We start from the raw sequence: 19163 nt of genomic DNA on the forward strand, positions 1-19163 counted from the left end.
GAGAGCAAACTGTCATCTGAGGAATCTCTAAGCTCGCTGAGAAAGCATCATCTATCCATAAAAGGTCCCACGGCACTTCTAGCTAAAAGTCCTCGCAGAAGAATTCAAGGAGAAAACATCCTGGACAGAAGGATCAGCAGAAGAAAGGCATTTATGACTGGTGAGACAGCAGAAAAGGCAGAACATTCTGCAAGAGACACCCTGTATGGGCTTTGAGAGTCTAAATTTTAATTTAGTTCTCTTATGACTTGGGTTTATATAAGTGGGACTTGTGGTTATTGGAACAACATACCAGTCGAATTTTGTTCAGTTAGGGAATAGTTAGGCGTTAGGGGGGTAATTGTTCGATTTGTTAGTAGTTCTGTTAATCTGTTCACTGTTAGGGTTAAAATCAATAAATTGTTACTTGTTGCTTAGAGATTGAGTGAAAGAATTTTGTTTCATTTAACATCTCCTTTATAACAGATTGGGAGGTGAAAGGCAGGTTATACCATTTTTCTCATTTCCTTTCGCAGATTACGAGGCGAGGTGAGCTTCTTTGGGTGTTTCGGTTCTAATTATTAGAAGGGGCCTCCACTCCTGCCGTAACACCCTTCTTTTCCTGTTAATAGCTTGAAGGCTTTGATCAGATCACACCTTAATCTTCGAAATTCTACAGAAAACAGGCCGAATTTGTGTAATCTCTCCTTATAGCTTAACCCCTGAAATCGAATATCATTCTTTTAACCTATGTTGTACTCCCTCCAAGGCCAATCTCTCCTTCCTAAGGTGTGGTGCCCAGATCTGCTCACAGTCCTCAAAATGGGATCTAACCAGAATTTTGCTTAACTGCAGCATAACTTCTGCATCCTTCTAATCCAGTCCTCTTGATAAAAAGGCCAGCATTCCATTAGTTTTCTTGATTATTGTTTGTGGCATTTTAATTTTAAAGATCTGTGCACCCAAACCCCTAAGTCTCTTTGGACATCCACTGTATTTAACTTCATACCATCTAAAAAGTTTCCTGATCTGTCCTTTTCTGGTCCATAAAGGATAATCTCACTCTTGCTTACACTGAACTCCATGTGCCACAGTTTTACCCATTCACCTGTCGACCCATATTCCTCTGCTATTTTATCCTATCATCTACATTGTTTACAGTACTGCCAAACTTTGTCATCAATAAATTTGGATTTATGACTTTCTATGCAATTATTCAAGTCGTTAATAAATAATGTGAATGATTGGGGTCCTAACACAGATCCTTGTGGGACAACATTGGTCATATACTGCCAATTTGAATTCCGATCCATTATCCCCACTTTCTGTGGCTACAACAAAGGTTGCAGACAGCAGTAAGAGAGATTCAAAAGCATTTCACAGATTTGGAACTAAAAAGACAATAACAGGGACTTGCTTTTCTCTGCTGCCTTTCATGGTGCCAGGACATCCCCAAGCATGTGGTGCATTGTTGGCAGCTTGGACTCCAGCTCCAGGCAAAGGAGTACTTTGGCTCAAGGAAGATGGGATTGCAGTTGAGGAACTGGAGTCTGGGCTGCAGACAATGCAGCACATCAAGGAGGGGTAAGTTACCCGGACACTTTCTTCCTGGAGGTGGTCACACCCCGCCAGATTTGGACTGTGACGAAGGACAGGAGGGTGTGACTGCAGGTGAGGCCCCAATTGCCCCAACAGTTATGAGGTTCTTGCAAGCTATTTGGGCAAGAGTAGGCTCTGCAGGGAGGATGAGCAAACATGGTACTGTTGTGGAGTGGAATTAGTGGACTAGTGGAAAGAAGTTTTGGGGATGTTGTTTTAAGGTGTGAGATCATGTGATGAAACATCCAGGAATACACCCAACAGAATTGTCAATCCTAAACGAACTTCTTCCCACAAGTGTCAGTGTGGGATAATTCAGGAGACAGATCATAGAATCATCCGGTTTAGGATGATGATAGAAAAGGACATTGGGGCAATCCAGGTGAAGAGCAATTAACTGGGAAAGAAAGTATAAATATAAATAAGTGGAGTGGGGAAATAGGAAAGTTGCAGTGGTAGGGGCAGTATAATTAGGGGAATAGTCCCTGCTCTATGCAGCCCTGAGAGAGAGTCCCAAAGGCTGTGCTGCCTGCCTGGTGACAGGGTTAAGAACATCTCATCAAAGATGAAAAGGAACTTAAAAGTAAGAAAGGAGGGTTCCAGTTGTTGTCGTCACCATTGGTACCAAAGACTCTGAACAGGATCAGAAAAGAGGTTCTGCTGAACGAATTCGAACAGTTAGGGCTAAATTAAAAAAAACAGAACTTCCATGGTGACATTCTCCGGATTACTAACTGAACCACAGGCAAACAAGGCACAAGGTTAATAAAATCAAGGAGTTAAATGCTTGGTTCAAAGATTGGGTTTCAGTTCATGGAACACTGGCACAAGTAGTGGGGTATAACGGGGCTATTCTAATGGGATGGGTCTCATGTCAACTATGCTGGGACCTGTGTCCTGGCAAATCGAATAGATAAGGCTATAGAAAGAGCTTTAAACTAAATAGATGGGCTCTAAAGCTGGGGCGGGAGGTGTATGTAGGTTTACAAAGCAAAGGGTATGGCAGCATTTCAGGGCAGAGTGGAATAGGGAGGGACAGATTACAAATATAAAAAAAGCAAATAGTCAATGTGCAAATACAAGGTCAAACAGCTAAATTAAAGCCTCTTTAAATGCGCACAAGATCAAAATAAATGAATTACTAGCACAAGAGATGTTAACGGATGTGATCCTACAGCAAAAACAGGTTACGAGATCAAAGCTGGAAACTAAATATTCAGGGCGCTGCAACTTTTCCAAAGGACAGGCAGGAAGGAAAGGGTGGTGGGATAGCTTTGTTCGCACAGCATGTAAATAAGTACGACAGCATGACATGAGGTTGGATTGATGATGTAGAATCCATGTAAATGATAAGATATAACAAGGAGAGGAAGATAGTGGTGACAATAGTCTATTAATCCCCAAAAGTGTAGCTGTAGTGTAAGACGGAGAATAAATCAAGAGATAGTGAAGACACATAAAAAAAGGCAGTACATTAATCATGGATGACTTTAATCTTCATATAGATTGGGAAAATCAAATTGGCACAGAAAGAGTTCATTGGCAAGGAAGAATTCATACGGTGCTTTCAGCATAGTTTCTTTGAACAACATGAGTGGGTATAACCAGTGATTGGACTATTTGGATCGGGAATATGTAATGAGGTAGATTTAATACAAGATGACTGAGTAAAATATCCACTAGGGAACAGTGACCATAACATAGTACAATTTAGTATTCATTTTGACAGCAAGAAATCTGGGTCAGAAACTATTGTGATATAAATTTAAATAAGGGTAACTACAAAGGAATGAAGGCTGCAGGGGACCGAAAAGAAGGTTTGCAGAAAAAAGGGCTAATGAATGATGGCAGGTATTTGAGATAATAGTTTATAGTTCACCACAAAAATATATTTCAGTGAGGAAGAAGGATTCTAGGAAGGGATAAACCAATCACGTTTAACCAAGGGAAGTTAAGGATTGTATCAAACTGAAAGAAAAAACTGTTCAATGAGGGAAGATTAGTGAAAAGCCAGAGGATTGGGAAAGATTTAAACACTAACAAAAGATGGGCAAAAAAAGGAAGAAAAAAAAAGAACTTTGAAGGTTGACTAGGAAGTAACATAAAGAAAAGGCAAAAGCTTCCTTAAATATATAAAATGGAAGAGGATAAGACCATGAAGTACAGGAGCAGAAGCAGGCCATTCAGCCCATCAAGTCCTGCTCCATCATTCAATGAGATCATGGTTGATCTGATAATCCTCAACTCCACTCATTAGATCAGGCAGCATCTGTGGAGAGAGAAACGTAGTTAACACTGAGTCCGAGATGACTCTTCTTCAGAGGAAGACTCGTGTCAGACTCAAAACATTAACTGTTTCTCTCTCCACAGTTGTTGCCAGACTTACTGAGCTTCTCCAGCACTTTCTGGGTTTTTGTTAGAGTTTGATGTTTTCAGTGCATCTGTGTAGAGAGTTGCCAAGGTGCATCAAACCAAACTGCACAGATGTGTGAAGTGTCATCAAGTTTTCAGACCCAAATCATACGATACATAAACACACATAATTCTATTCAATTTATTATTGAAAAACTGCTATTTCATGTACTAAAAGGGAACCTGAATGAGTCAAAGCAAATGTTTTTAACAATAGAAGGTAATCCTTCATTGAACATTTGCCGATAAACATTTTTTAATAGATATATTTGAGAAGCATTTGTCTACTATTTTTGGCCACTGTAAATTAATTCATGGAAAATAAATTGGATTTGTTGCTTTCATCTGGACAAAATTGCCCTGACGTATGATCATTCAGAGTAGTGACAACTTTATTCAAAATCCAATAAGTGAGTCACCAGAAGTAAAAAAGGGTTTATAGCTTAACCCAGGCTGGGCTTGGCTTTGTTAATCAGAGAAGGGTGGTGCAGGTTTCATGTTGTGGAAGTCACAGCATAAAAAACAAAACCAGCAGTCCAGTTTTGGGGGGTGGTTATTCTGTTGCAAAACCTCACTGGATTATTAGCAACCATTGATTCCATTGCAAGGTCTGATTAGGACTCAGCAGTATCTTTTGCAATTTGCAAAGTATTTCAACCAAGGATTCATTGCAACAGACTATTGCATATAGATTTTGCATGATATCAGCACCATCTGGCATTCTATGCTTCTTTCACAAATTATATTTTTCTCCTGTAAAAGGTGTTTCAATTCTGAAAAACAATGGCCAATTTCCACCGATCAGAAAAAGCACTTCAGTAAAACAAGTGTATAAAGACAGCTCTGGGAAGGATACAAAGAAAAACAATGTTATAATTCATTTACTCACCTTGTAAATGAGAAAGTATATATTCAAATCCTTGTGTTGCTTTTAACTGATTTCTTCTAAATCTGGCAAGACCAAATTCCTATAACACAAAAAATGCTTTGTCAAAACTTCACTTTACTTCTAAATGAGCAAGTTCACTTTTAAATGTGTCAATTTATTGAAGGGTGCTTATGCAAATAACGGTAAGCTGTGAAGATACAATAGATTCTTGTATAGATACTTTGAGGCCTAAGGTGAAAGAAACAACTCCTTCCACGTGAGGGATTAGATTCAAAGGCCAATGCATGGGGAAATGGATCTCAGGTATCCCTCTTGAGCGAGCTCCTCATCAAGTCAATATAAACCAACAACAAATTAGCCCACAGGCACTCTGTAGGCCACTGTAGTTTCTAATTTATCCCCAAGGCCTGAAAAACATGCGATGGTCAAAGTCTAGAATGAGGCCATTCTGTCCTGGATTGTCCATGCTGGCTCTGTTCAAGGCCAGCTGAGTGAGTCCCAACACCCTCACCCTTTCCCTGTGGCTCTGATAACTTTCTCTTTCTAAGTGCTTATCCATTTAATTTTTGAAGGTCATGATTGAATCTGCCCCCACCACACTCTCAGCAAGTGCATTCCAGACCCTAAGGACTTGCTGCATTTTTCCCTCATTTTCCTTTGGAGTCTATGACCTAGGAGCAGGATCAGAACAGTTCTGCCATTCAATAAGATCAAGGCTGATCTGGTTGTGGTCTCAATCTCACTTTCCTGTCCTATAGCCCTCAGCTCACTCATCTATCAAAAATCTAACTCAACTTTGAATAAATTCAATGAACGAGCTTCTATTACTTTCTGGGGAAGAGAAACCCAAAAGCTAACAAATCTCAGAAAAAAATTCTTCTCATCTCCATCTTAAAAAGAAGACCTCTTATTTTTAAATTGTGTCCCTTAGTTCTAGTCTCTTCACACGAAGAAACAACCTCTCAGTATCCACCATCTAAGTCCCCCCAGGATCTTAGATGTACAAGCCCTGTCTGTCCAGCTTTCCTTATAGGATAATCCACTCATTCTGGGAGTGGGTTGAACGAACCAAGTCTGAACTACTTCTGATGTCATTGTTTCCTTTTATTGAAATAAGGAGGCCAAAACTGTATACAGTACTCTACGTGTGCTCTCACCAAGGTCTTGTACAGCTGCAGGAAAACCTCCCTACTCTTACATTTCAATTCTCCACAGAATAAACACCAACATTCCATTTGCCTTTCTAATTACTCACGTTACTTGGGTACCAACATTTTGCAATTCATGCATGAGGATACCCAGATCTCTTACGCAATCTCTTACTATTGAGCTAATATGCTTCTATAAGACATAGGAGCACAGTAGGCCATTTCATTCATCAAGTCAATTCTACCATTCGATGAGATTGTGATTGATCTGATAATCTTCAACTCCACTTTCTTGCTTTTCCCCATAACCCTTGATGAGCTTACTGATTAAAAATCTGTCTCAGTCTTGAATAGACTTAACAACCCAGCCTCAACAGCCCTCTATGGTAAAGAATTCCACAGATTCATTACATTCTGAAGGAAGAAATTCCTCTCATGTCTGTCCTAACTAGTTGATCTCCGAATCTGAAATTATGCCCTCTGGTTCTAGGTTCTTCCACAAGGGGAAACAATGTTTCCACAGCTATCCTGTCAAACCCCTAAGAATCTTATATGTTTCAATAAAGTCACCTTTCATTCCTCTAAACTCCAATAGTATAGACCCAATCTATTCAACTTCTCCTCAAAAAAATTCCTCTAGAATCGGGAATAATCTTGGAAACCTTCTCTGGACTGCACAGTGGAAGGGAAGTGGGTCTGAGTGGGATGTTCTTGGGAGGGTCGGTGCAGACTCGATGGGCTGAATGGCCTCTTTCCGCAATGTGAGGATTCTATGGATTCTAAGTCTTTCATCAATGGAAACAAGTCCTCTTTAACTGCCTGTGTTTGGTTGATAACATTTTACATGTTGCTTTCCAGAATAACTGATGAAAGAGCAGAAAAACTGATGGGTCATTACCTGAATTGCTCGTGAAAATCCAAATACATTTGAACTGACCCATGCCTCACGTTGTACATGTGTCCACGCCAGATTTTCTGGGTTTGGACGATAAATACACTTTTCTTCTACCTGCTGAAGTTGATAAAAAAAGTGCAGTTTGAGAAGTCTGAAATCATTGAAACCTTTGTCTGTGATCTTCACAAGGGACGAAAAGCCACATTTACCACAAGATTTGAATCAAACTTCCGACAGTAAACTTTCTCACGATCTTGCGTCTGCATGAGAAAAGTGTGCTGATTGGTTGGCAGTGGAGGTGTTGCTGTGGAGAACCCTCCAGGGAACTCCCGTCCATAGAAGCCCTACAGTGTGGAAACAGGCCATTTGGCTCAACAAGTCCACATCGACCAAGCCTCTGAAGAGCATCCCAGTCAGACCCAGCCCCCTATCCTCACTCTGCATGTCCCATGGCTATCCCACTAAGCCTGCACATCCCTGAACACCAAGGGCAATTTAGCATGGCCAATCCATCTAATTTGCACATCTTTGGACTGTGGGAGGAAACCAGAGCACCTGGAGGAAACCCACGCAGACACGGAGAATGTGCAAGCTCCACACAGACAGGCACCCAAGGGTGGAATCGAACCTGGGTCCCTGGCACTGAGGCAGCAGTGCTAACCACTGAGCCACTGTGCCACCCATAAGTGTGCTGGCCCTCATACTTTTGTTTAATTCAAAACTGGCATAATGCCTGGACATGCTTCTCCTTCCTTCACAGGGCAGATCCCTATGAAAACATATTGTAGCCAGTATAAGTAAGCATCATCGCAAGTCTGATTGATAATCTTAAATTGCAAGTTACTGTCATTCTTAGCACACTCTTAATTATTCAGCACATTCTATCCAATCATGAATCCTATCTAACTATGGACAGTATGTTGAGTTTTGCAAGCACAGACTAATTGAGTACAGTTAGTATTCTGTCTGTTGCAAACAGCTGAAGGCATGTGTGCTTGATATGATCCATCAGTTATTAGGATGTATGGCTTAAGTATCTGGCACAGAAATTCACATGTCACATTGTGTGGTAGGCAGAACATGTTTCTGACTTGACTCAGCATCCTGTTATTGGAGCATACCGTTCATGTCCCTACTGTTTAGTCAGTGTGAAATGGCTAGCTTCACCTGTGGTTCAAAGTTTTGACATACATTATCGTTCCAGACAGTTTGAGGTAGAGTGGTGCAACATTGGCCTTAGACCTATTTGTCGCTCTTTGTTGGACCTTGCTATGTATAATTTGAGCTGGTAGTTCTGGCTGAAGAATGAATAATGGCCTAGTCCTGCACGTATTTTGTATGTTAGGATGGCAGGAGATCTTCCTTCTCTTCTAAGCTGCTGTTGTGGAACCTCTGACCTGAAGAAACTAGTGTGGCCTTAATTTGACATCTCATTCACAACATAACAACTCCATGACACAATCCTAAATTATAGAGTCATCCTAGGTTCAGTGCTCAAGTTAAGAAGTGGGGTTTGAAGACAAATACAACCTTCCGACTCAGATAGGAGAGTGCAACCACTGAATTAGATACTTGTTGTTTTCACCCTCACTTAACAAAAATCAACAAAAATAGCTGGATCTTTATTCAGATTCATGATCAATGATGCATTTTTTAAAAAAAGAACACCCATGAAATGCTCTAGAAAACAGGAAGTGTAATCTTGAGCAGTGAGCAATTGCTGCATGGAGATAAACTTACCATGAGGCGGGTGTGGTTAATATTCCATGTTAATGTGGTAAATGTTCGGTTTTGAAGATCGACTATGGAGTCTTCAACAACAAAGACAGATTGTGCCAGGTTAGCAGGGAACACCATCTCTCCCCAACGAGGCAGGCGGTTAGTCTTTGTAAACAGACGTCTAGAAACCAGCTTGTTGTCAGAGGTTACCTCACGGTAAATCACATCTTCAGTTAATACATGTTTGCTGAAATGGAGAAATGTGCACACATTGGAACTGTATTTAAATAGAATATAATACATTTATTATTTCCGCATTTTCATAAATTTTCTTTTTACTGATTTGATGTATGTTGTAACAACACATCAATCAATCATAATATTAAAAAAAACTGTCCATACACAATACAAACAACACATCGTTCAGTCATAACACAAATAGCGTAAATTAACAGACCACATATTATTTAATGCCAGTGTCGTTCTTCAAATTCTCATAAAGGGAAAGCTGACCTGATTCTACCTTCTCACTGGATATTAAATGGGCCGCATCAATGCGTGGAGAATGGAACGGGAATAGAGGGTTTGGAATTTCAAATAGCTACAGAATGGGATGAAGTCTCTTGACTCAGAATCTCCTCCACTCTTTTGAAGAACAATCCAATTATTTCCACAGTTTTACCATATTTAGACCATAAAACCATAAGAAATAGGAACAGCAGTGGGCCATTCGACCCTCGAGCCTGCCCCACCATTCAATATAATCATGGCTGATCTGACACTCCTAGCATCCACTTTCCTGCCTTTTCCCCATAACCCTTGATTCCCCTACTGATCAAGAATCTATCTATCTATCTATCTATCTCAGCCTTAAATATATACAAGGACTCTGCCCCCACAGCTCTCTGTGACAAGGAGTTCCAAACTCTCAACACTCTTAAGAAATTCCTCCTCATCTCCATGTTAAATTAGAGCCCCTTAATTCTGAGATTATGTCGTCTGGTCCTAGACCTGCCCATGAGGGTAAACATCTCCCAACATTCACCCTGTTGAGTTCCTTAAGAATCTTATATGTTTCAATGTGATCACTTAAATTCCACAGAGTAGACTCTCAACCCGTTTAGTCTTTGCACGTCTCCATACCAGGGATCATCCTAGTGAACCTTCCTTCAATTCGACTCCAATGAAATAACACATTTCCTTGTTGCTTACAGTACTCCAGACGTGGTCTCACCAGCACCTTATACAGTTGCAGTAAGACTTCCCCACTCTTATACTCCAATCCCCCCTGAAATAAGAGCCAATGTTCCATTAGCCTTCCTGATTATCTGCTGCACCTGTACGCTAGCGTTCTGTGCAACATTTTATCCTTCACAAGTATTCATCCAATTCCACTGTGGAGGCTCTGACTGGATCTGCACCTACCAGCTTCTCAGTAAACATGACAAATAAACAAGTAATTGGGTCATAAAATCACTGGCACTTCAGAACAGAAAGGTTGGAAAGGATGTTGGAGTGAACTAGTCTCAGTACAGTAGCTTAACACACAAAATTCTAAAACGGTTTTGGGCTAAGATAAATCCTCTGCTCTATACCTGCAAAGTAAAACCTCAGACCACCCAAAGAAATGGTAGTAACAATAACAGAGACCTACCTGAAGGGGTTTGGATATCGTTGCCAAAATGCAGAGGCAACTTGGTCCCACGTGCTCTTGAGAGTAGATAAATCGAAGAAGTGTTTCACCATGGTTGCTACCTAAGGCCTTTCAGGCTGCACACACAGACAGGAATTATACAATCACCTGAAGAGAGGAACAGAAAGTTAGGCATCTAACCACAAACTTTTTTCTTGTTGTGCTGGAAAGAATATGCACTAAGTTAAAACATGGTAAGAGGATTCAGATTCTCGTTGAATTAGTGTAACCAGATTGTGCATCTTGACTTCATTTATGCGCTTTGGTATGTTACCCTTATTACTCTTAGTTAACAAAATCCATAAATTCCAGTTCTGAAAATTTTCAGTTGACTCCAGCTTCCACTGGTAAAGATACTTTCCAAGTGACCTAAGTTATATCCCCATTCTGGAGTTGCTCACCAGAGGAAACTGGTTCTCTCTACCTAAGCTGTTGAAATCCTACAGGCATCAAATGGAGAACCACATAATCCTCTAAGCGGACTATATGTCTAATAAAGGCTGATTAGATTGCTCTACAGAGGACCATCATGCAGAGGAGGCAGTGGTGTACTACCGCTGGAATAGTAATTCAGACACACACGCTACTCTATTGGGAACATGGGTACAAATCCCGCCATGGCACAGGCTGGATTTGAATTCAATAAAAAATCTACTGTTAACCATGTAACCATTGCTGATGTTTGTAAAATCTCACCTGGTTTACTAATGTCCTTTAGGAAAGGAAATCTGCCATCCTTCCGAGGTTCGACCTAATGATTCTAATGATGCACACTTTGTTAAATTTACCTCCACTGCCCTTTTATGATGGCCATCCCACTGGTGCTATGCATCACCCACATCCAAGCTCCTGGTCCCTGCAGCCCATACATATAACGAGGGCTATAGAGCTTCGAGGAGTCTGGAGTTCCCATTCATTTGTATTCATCCACAGTCTCCCACCTCCCTGTTTGAAACTTCCACTATATCGTACAGAGAAACTCTGGGACTTCCCTTGCTAACCTCTTAAGCATGCTGCACGACTCACCTTACCATTGGCGGCCAGGCCTTCAGCCTACTAGGGCCTGAACTTTTAAAGATCATGACCAAACACCCACTTCTTTATCACTTATCCTCTGAAATGCTCCTTCAAATCTATCCTTTTGACCAAATGCTTGTCTTAATATCTGTTTCTTTGGTTTAGCAACAACTTTTGTCTGATAACATGTCTGTAAATCAATTTGGGATTGTTTGTTTGTTTGTTTGTTTATGTGATATGGGTGTCACTGGCTGGGTCAGCATTTATTGTCCATCCTTACTTGCCCTGGAGAAGATGGTGGTGAGCCGTGTTTTTGAACTGGTGCAGTCCACGTGGTGAAGATACATCCATAATGCTGTCAGGAAGGGAGGTCCTGGACTTTGAACAAGCAACAGTGAAGGAATGGTGATACAGTTCCAAATTGGGTGGTGCATGACTTGAGGAAAACTTTGTTAAAAGGAGGAATTTTCCAAGTTCCCAGGGTCATAAAGCATAGTAAGGAATGAGGAAGTAGACAGAATTGAATTACCAGGACTTTGAGCTCCAGGTTGCTGGATTAGGGGCTGCCTATAGCTCGAGCATTTCGCTCCATAGCACAGGCAAGCAAGCAAACAATGCAGCCATGGAAATACATTTGGGAAGTAAGTTAGATATTTGGATGAAACGTTATCCACTGAACAACATTTACTTGGATTTTCAGAAGGCATTGGATAAAGCTCCACTGGTGAGATTTTTAAGGCTCATAGAATAAACGACAAATTAGCCAACTATGTTGAAAATCTCTCTCAGCAACAGAAGAGGTAAACAAAAAATACTGGTTAGTGCTTTTGGGAGAAAGAGTGTGATTGTATTGAATTTGCCCGATTCATCAACATTTGTCAAATAATTTTTCAAATTTGCTAATGATGACAAATCCATACAAAGGATAACCACAATTTTTATTTTCATTCCAGGGGAGGTGATGGCCTAGTAGTATTATCGCTGCACTGTTAATCCAGAGACCCAGATAATGTTCTGGGGAGCTGGGCTCGAATCCTGCCACAGCAGATGGTGGAACTTGAAGTCATAAACATCTGGAATTAACAATCTAACGATGAGCGTGAATCCATTGTCGATTGTCAGAAAAACCCATCTGGTTCACTAACATCCTTTATGGAAGGAAACTGCCATTCTTACCTGATCTGGCCTACATGTGACTCCAGACCCCCAGCAATGTGGTTGACTCTGAACTGCCCTGTGGGCAATTAGGGATGGACAATAAATGCTGCCGAGCCAGCGACGCTCTCATCCCGTGAATGAATAAAGAATTTGTAGGATGTGGGCACCGCTGGCTGGCCAGCATTTATTGCCCATCCCTAGTTGCCCTTGAGAAGGTGGTGGTGAGCTGCCTTCTTGAACCGCTGCAGTCCCACAATGCTATTAGGGAGGGAATTCCATGATTTTGACACAGCAACAGTAAAGGAATGGCGATATATTTCCAAGTCAGGATGGTGAGTGGATTGGAGGGGAAATCGAAGGTGGTGGTATTCCCATACGTCTGCTACCCTTATCCTTCTAGATGGAAGTGGTTGTGGGCTTGGAAGGTGCTTTCTGAGGATCTTTGGTGAATTTCTGCAGTAAATCTTGTAGATAGTACACACTGCTGTTACTGACCGTCGGTGGTAGAGGGAGTGGATGCTTGTGGGTGTAGTGCCAATCAAATGGGCTGCTTTGTCCTGGATGGTGTCAAGCTTCTCGAGTGTTGTTGGGGCTGCACCCATCCAGGCAAGTGGGGAATATTCCATCAAACTCCTGACTTGTGCCTTGTAGATGGTGGACAGGCTTTGAGGAGTCAGGAGGTAAGTTATTCGCTGCAATATTCCTAGCTTTTGGCCTGCTCTTGTAGCCACTGTGTTTGTGGTGAGCCCAGTTGAGTTTCTGATCAATGATAACCCCCAAGACATTGACAGTGGGGGATTCAGTGATGGTAAATGTCAAGGGGTGGTGGTTAGATTGTCTCTTATTGGTGATGGTCATAGCCTGGCATTTGTGTGGTACAAATGTCACTTGCCACTTGTCAGCCCAATCCTGGATATTGTCCAGATCTTGTTGCATTTGAACATGGACTGCTTCAGTATCTGAGGAGTCACGAATGGTGCTGAACATTGTGTAATCATCGGCGAATATCCCCACTACTGACCTTATGATGGAGGGAAGTTCATTGATAAAGCAGCTAAAGATGGTTGGACTGAGGACACTACCAGGAGGAACTTCTGCAGAGATGTCCTGGAGCTGAGATGATTGACCTCCAACAACCACGATCATCTTCCTATGTGTCATGCATGACTCCAACCACCAGACAGTTTGTCTCCTGATACCCATTGATTCCAGTTTTCCTAGGGCTCCTTGACGCCACACTCGGTCAAATGCAGCCTTAATGTTAAGGGCTGTCACTCTCACCTCTTCTCTGGAATTCAGCTCTTCTTTCCCCATTGTATCAGTTTTGCTAATGACAGAACTTTCGAACTATCAACCTTCAGAGCATGATTTATCACTTCACACAAATCCAATCAAACCATATGGGTTAGTAATAAATGCCCTATAGATAGAGATTCAGAGATGTGGATCAATGAGAGAATGGGCTGTGTAGGCGGGTTCTAGATGGAGCTTTTGTGTTAATAGGAATGAAATGGCAAACATTTACATAGTAAAACTCGAAACAGAAAGTCATATATTTGTTAAGTGAAAGTGGATTTGAGGATTTTCTGCTCAGACATAATTTCATTGAATGGCAGAGCAGTCTCAAAGGGCTGAATGGCCTAGTTCTGCTCCTACGTCTTATGGCCTTAAGACTTGTAAACATCTAATTTCCTTGTGAGACTTCCTGCTGCATGTATGGTTTCTTCCCTTTTGCCTCTTCAGATTTCAACTGGCCTTGGGCAATTGTGTAAAATAAGGCAAGCGTAAAAAGAGTCTAGCAACACAGGCAACAGAATGAAGCTCACTGTTTAACTGATATGTACATATATATGTGTGTGCGCATAGGTGGGTGGGTGGGGGGAAGAGAGAGAGAGCGAGAGCGAGTTTAATACATGAAGAAACTCTGTGATAAAACAGAAAAGACTGGGAAAAATGGGTGTGGAGTAGGAAAATGGCACCAAAAAGCTCAAGTGTGTCACTGGGCAGATGCAGTGCCACTTTTTGTGCTGTCTTGCAATATCAGCAGTGGAATCACTATTTTAAACCAGAAGTTATAGTCATTAAGCACGACAAATTCAGACTTAGTTGTGATATCCTGAGATGTGCACAGATAACCATTCTTTAGTGACAAGGCCAGAATAAAGATGGAATCGTCTCGCTGCACACCCAGCCAGCTTGACAGGCTGAACTGCTCTTCCTCATTCCTGTTTATACTTAATAACATAAGGCTCAACTCTGTCTACACACACACTTCTAGATCATGTTCAGACAAGGGCATTCTGGAAATTTTTGCATCTGCAGCACAGCTTCTGCATAAAACTGGCAACACTGCCAGATTAGGATTATACTAAGAGCCTTCTTGCTCTGCATGACTCAACTGAACAAGTACTACCCATGAATCCTTAACAGGTGAGCACACTGGAGTTCAATTAAATTCATAGTAAACTCCCAAATATCCTGTAGGGTTGGAGGACATGGTAGAGATAGGGAGGGAGTCAGGCCATGGTGGATTTTTAACAAGGATAAGAATTTTAGAATTGGGGCAATGTTTAATCAGGAGCCAAAGCAGATCTAGGAGCACAGAGGTGAAAGGGAAATGGGACTCAGAGTGAGGTCATGGGCAGGGAGTTTTCGATAACATCATATTTAGAGAGAGTCAGTGGTGGGTGGCTGACCACAGGTATGTTGAAAGCTCAAATGGTAAAGGAAACAAGGGCATGACTGAAGGCTGAGACAGGGTGGAGATGGATAACTGTACATGGGAGAGATAGGTGACACTGGTGTTGGCAGGGATATATGGTTGGAACTCGTCTCTGGGTCAAATATAACACCGATGCTGCAAACAGTTTAGTTTCACAGCCTTAGGATGCCTTACAACACTTTACATCCAATGCTTTATTTATGAAGTTTAGTAACTGTTGTAATGTAGGTTATGCATAGCAAGCTCCCAAAAATATCTTAGATATATTGCCCAAGTTATTATTATTTTTAAAAATGTTATTGATTGTGGGATAAATATCAGCCAGGATAGCTCTTTATATATTTTGTCATTAATTCTTTTATGTCCATCTGAGAGGGCAGAGGGACCTTTAGTTTGATGTCTCATTCTGACTATGCAGTACTCCCTCAGTCTTCCACTGACATGTCAGCCTGGATTCTGTGCTCACTGCCACAGAACTTTACTTTTTCATAAACTGTCCCATCTAGGAGTGCTCCTTCCTAGTGCTGGGCATCAAATATGGACAACATGAACCAATCCCTCTTCCAGAAAATTTTCTAAATTATATATCAAATAGTTTGAACGTTAATTATCTCTACTGCTTCATTATCAAACAGCTTTCAGTAGCCAATTGGACTTGCTAGCTTGGGCCACTAACCACAGTGAGTAATATAGTTCAAGAAATGTAAGCTGAAGCTCAGGAAGTGACTCAACATAGCTTGTAGATTGACGTCACTTGTTACGGGAATTGCATCAACTTTGGGGTTTTGAATAATTTCTAGGAAAGCCTTCAACCAAACCATCATGTGTAGGATATTACTGTCAGCACTGCTTTCTATCCTGTGGTTTGAGTTATTGTTTAAGATGCAAAATATTTATCTCACTGATGTCCCAGAGACAATACCATGTCACCACTCATTGGGCTGACACGCTGGGAATCAAGCCCTGCTATTTCTCATGTAGTCTCAAAAGTTACACATTTTAAAAAGTATGTAGAAGTCCCCAACTTAGCTGTTCTTTAGACTTCAGTGGATAGGATGCATGGACTAGGTTACTGTACTTCACAAGGGTTACTTTTTATTACAAATACATAGATTCTAGCTAGAGATAAACAATTATGAATTGCCGACATGTAACTCTAGCCCAGCCGGCTAGTTTGCGATGTAGAGAGACACCAGCTGCGTGAGGTCACTTTCTGCACCAGCTGATGTTACTATGAAGGACTCTACTTCCCAGTCTCTCACCTGATCTTTGGAATTCTGCTCTTTTTTCCATGTTTGAACCGAGGCAGGAATGAGGTCAGGAGCTGAGTGGCCCAGGAGGAAATCAAACTGGGCATCAATGAGCAGGTTATTGCTGCTTGATAGCACTGTTGATAACACCTTCTGTCACTTTAATGATGATCAAGAGTAGAATGGTGGGATGGTAATAAGCTGGTTTGGATTTGTCCTGCTTTTTGTGCATAGGACACATCTAGCCAAACTTCCACATCGGGTTGATGCCAGTGTTGCAGCTGCACTGGAACAGCTTGGGTAGGGAGGTGGCAATTTCTGGAGTGCACGTCTTCAATTCTATTGTCAGAACCTTTAGACTTTGCAGTGTCCAGAGTCTTCAACTACTTCTTGAATCATATGGAGGGGATCAAAATTGTCTGAAGATTGGCATCTGTAATTCTAGGGACCACTGGAAGAGGCAGAGATAGATCATCCACTCCACACTTCTGGCTGAAGATCGCTTATCTTTTGCACTGATGTGTTGGGTCCCTCTATCATTGAAGAAAGGGATATTTGTGCAGCTGCCTCCTCCTCCTCCAGTGAGTTGTTTAATTGACCACCACCATGCACAACTAGATGTGATAGAACTGCAGAACTTAGGTCTGGTATGTTCATTGTGGAAAAGCTTAGCTTTTATGCTGCTGATACTGTTTGGCACACAAGTAATCCTTGTTTTGTAGCTTCACCAGGTTGACACTTCACTTTCAGGTACACTGGGTGCTGCTCTTGGCATGTCCTCCTGCACTCTTCTTTGAGCCAGGGGTTGATCCCTTGGCTTGATAGTAACTGTGGCTAGGGGGTCATTCTGGGCTATGAGGCTGCAGTTTGTGTTTGAGTTTAATTCTGCAGCTGCTGATGGCCCACTGTGCTTCATGGATGCCCAGTCTTTAGCTGTTAGGTCTGCTTTAAGTCTGTCCCATTCATAGTGTTATAGAGCTCCACATGATGGAGCGCACCCATGATGTGAAGACCGATTCGTCTGCACTGGCTCTCTGAATGAGCAATTTAACGAGTGCCACTCCCCCAGTTTATCTCCTTGTAATCCCGCACATTCTTCTTTTGCAGATAGTAATCTAACTCCCTCTGAAGTGCCTTGAATGAACATGCCTCAACCACACTCAGGCACTGCGTTGCAGATCCTAACCCTTCACTGCACGAAAACTTAAAGTCACAGAGTCATACAGCACAGAAACAGACCCTTTCGGCCAACCAGTCCATGCTGTCCGTAATCCTAAACAAAACTACTTTCATCTGCCTGCATTTGGCCCTTAGCCCTCCAAACATTTCTTATTTGCGTACTTATCCAAATGTCTTTTAAACATTGTACCCACATCCATCACTTCCTTTGGAAGTTCATTCCACACATGACCCACTGTGTAAATAAATTGCCCCTATGTCTTTTTTTAGATTTTTCTTTCATTATCTCGCCCTTGTTTTGTTTGCCAATTTCTTTAAAATCGAGTCCTTATGTTCTCCATCCCTCCATACATGGGAACAATTTTTTTCCCATACCTATTGTGCCAATGCCAGGCCCATTGTGGGCTCTGGATACTTCAAGTCAAATCTCCCCTTCTCTAAGGAAAACCACCCCAGCTTCTTCAATCAAAGAAAAGTGAAGCTCCTCATCGCTAGAAATCCCTTAACAAATTTTTTCTGCACCTGCTCTAATGCCAATCATTAGTAGAGCCATAGTTTTACAGCGGCTCTTTGGTCCGCTATGTTTGGTCCAGTGATCAAGCACCTATCTACTCTAGTCCTACTTTCCAGAACTTGTAGATACTACTTTCAATCCATTCAGACATGTTATGACACAGAAAAACAGAAATTGCTATAGAAACCCAGGAGGTCTGGCAGTACCTGAGGGGAGAAAACAAAGTTAACATTTGTTTGTACTGAAGGGCGACAGGACTCAAAATGTTAAGTCTATTTTCACTCCATGGTGCGGTCAGACCTGTTGAATTTCTCCAGCAATTTATGTTTAGACATCCAGCATCCGCAGCTCTTTGGTTTATGTTGTGACACAACACTGGGGCAGGTGGGCCTTGAATACAGGTATTCTGGCCCAGAGGTAGGGATACTACCACTGCACCATAAAGGCTCTCACCCACAACCCTTGACAGTTGGAACAGTCCAAACCATGTGGATAGTTTCTACTCACTGATGCTGCTACACACGTCTGGACTCGAGCCTGGCCCTCCTGGTTCAGAGGTAGGGATGCTACCACTGCGCCACAGGGGCCTTGTATGCTCTGGCGCTTTAAGCGATCATCTAAGTGTTTTTTTTAATACTGTGATGGCTCAGTCTGAGTGAGAAGGTGACATTTTTGGTCTTCCTTGAGGAAGGAGCCTTCTCATTGAAAGCAGAGTCAGTGTGACCTCCTGCCCTTTGAAGCAGGCCTTTCCCTGACACTGACACACTTACCTTAACCATGGCCAGGCTCGGCCTGCCAGCACCGCGATCACCTCCAGCTCTCTTCCCTTCCCCTCCAAACTCTTCTGGACCCTTCGAAGCGGCGTTTCCTCTCCCCCCCATGTGCCGTTACTCCTCGCCGCCCATTACCCGCCGCGGCACACTTCGTTTCCCATCTCCCTCCAGCGCAGGGAGGCCAGTCCTTAGAATGCGACCTCCCGCCCGCTGGTC

At 42.1% G+C, this 19163-nt stretch overlaps 1 protein-coding gene across 2 annotated transcripts in view; it reads right to left on the reverse strand.

Annotated features, from left to right (window-relative positions):
- LOC109923244 (PRELI domain-containing protein 1, mitochondrial-like) overlaps nt 1-19154 on the reverse strand; it is a 30058-nt gene extending 10904 nt beyond the window's left edge. Inside the window, exons 1-5 of one of the 2 annotated variants that reach the window (XM_020523287.2) lie at nt 18945-19154; nt 10296-10442; nt 8663-8888; nt 6926-7039; nt 4880-4958 (exon numbers count right to left, since the gene is read on the reverse strand). In XM_020523287.2, coding sequence (XP_020378876.1) covers nt 4880-4958; nt 6926-7039; nt 8663-8888; nt 10296-10387 — 511 coding nt within the window. In that variant the 5' untranslated portion in view covers nt 10388-10442; nt 18945-19154. The remainder of the gene's footprint in view (nt 1-4879; nt 4959-6925; nt 7040-8662; nt 8889-10295; nt 10443-18944) is intronic. The other variant, XM_048595309.1, reaches the window with a different exon arrangement.
- Nucleotides 19155-19163: the final 9 nt, after the last annotated feature.

Source organism: Rhincodon typus, chromosome 3, assembly GCF_021869965.1.
Source record: "Rhincodon typus isolate 14 chromosome 3, sRhiTyp1.1, whole genome shotgun sequence".
Lineage (NCBI taxonomy): Eukaryota > Metazoa > Chordata > Chondrichthyes > Orectolobiformes > Rhincodontidae > Rhincodon > Rhincodon typus.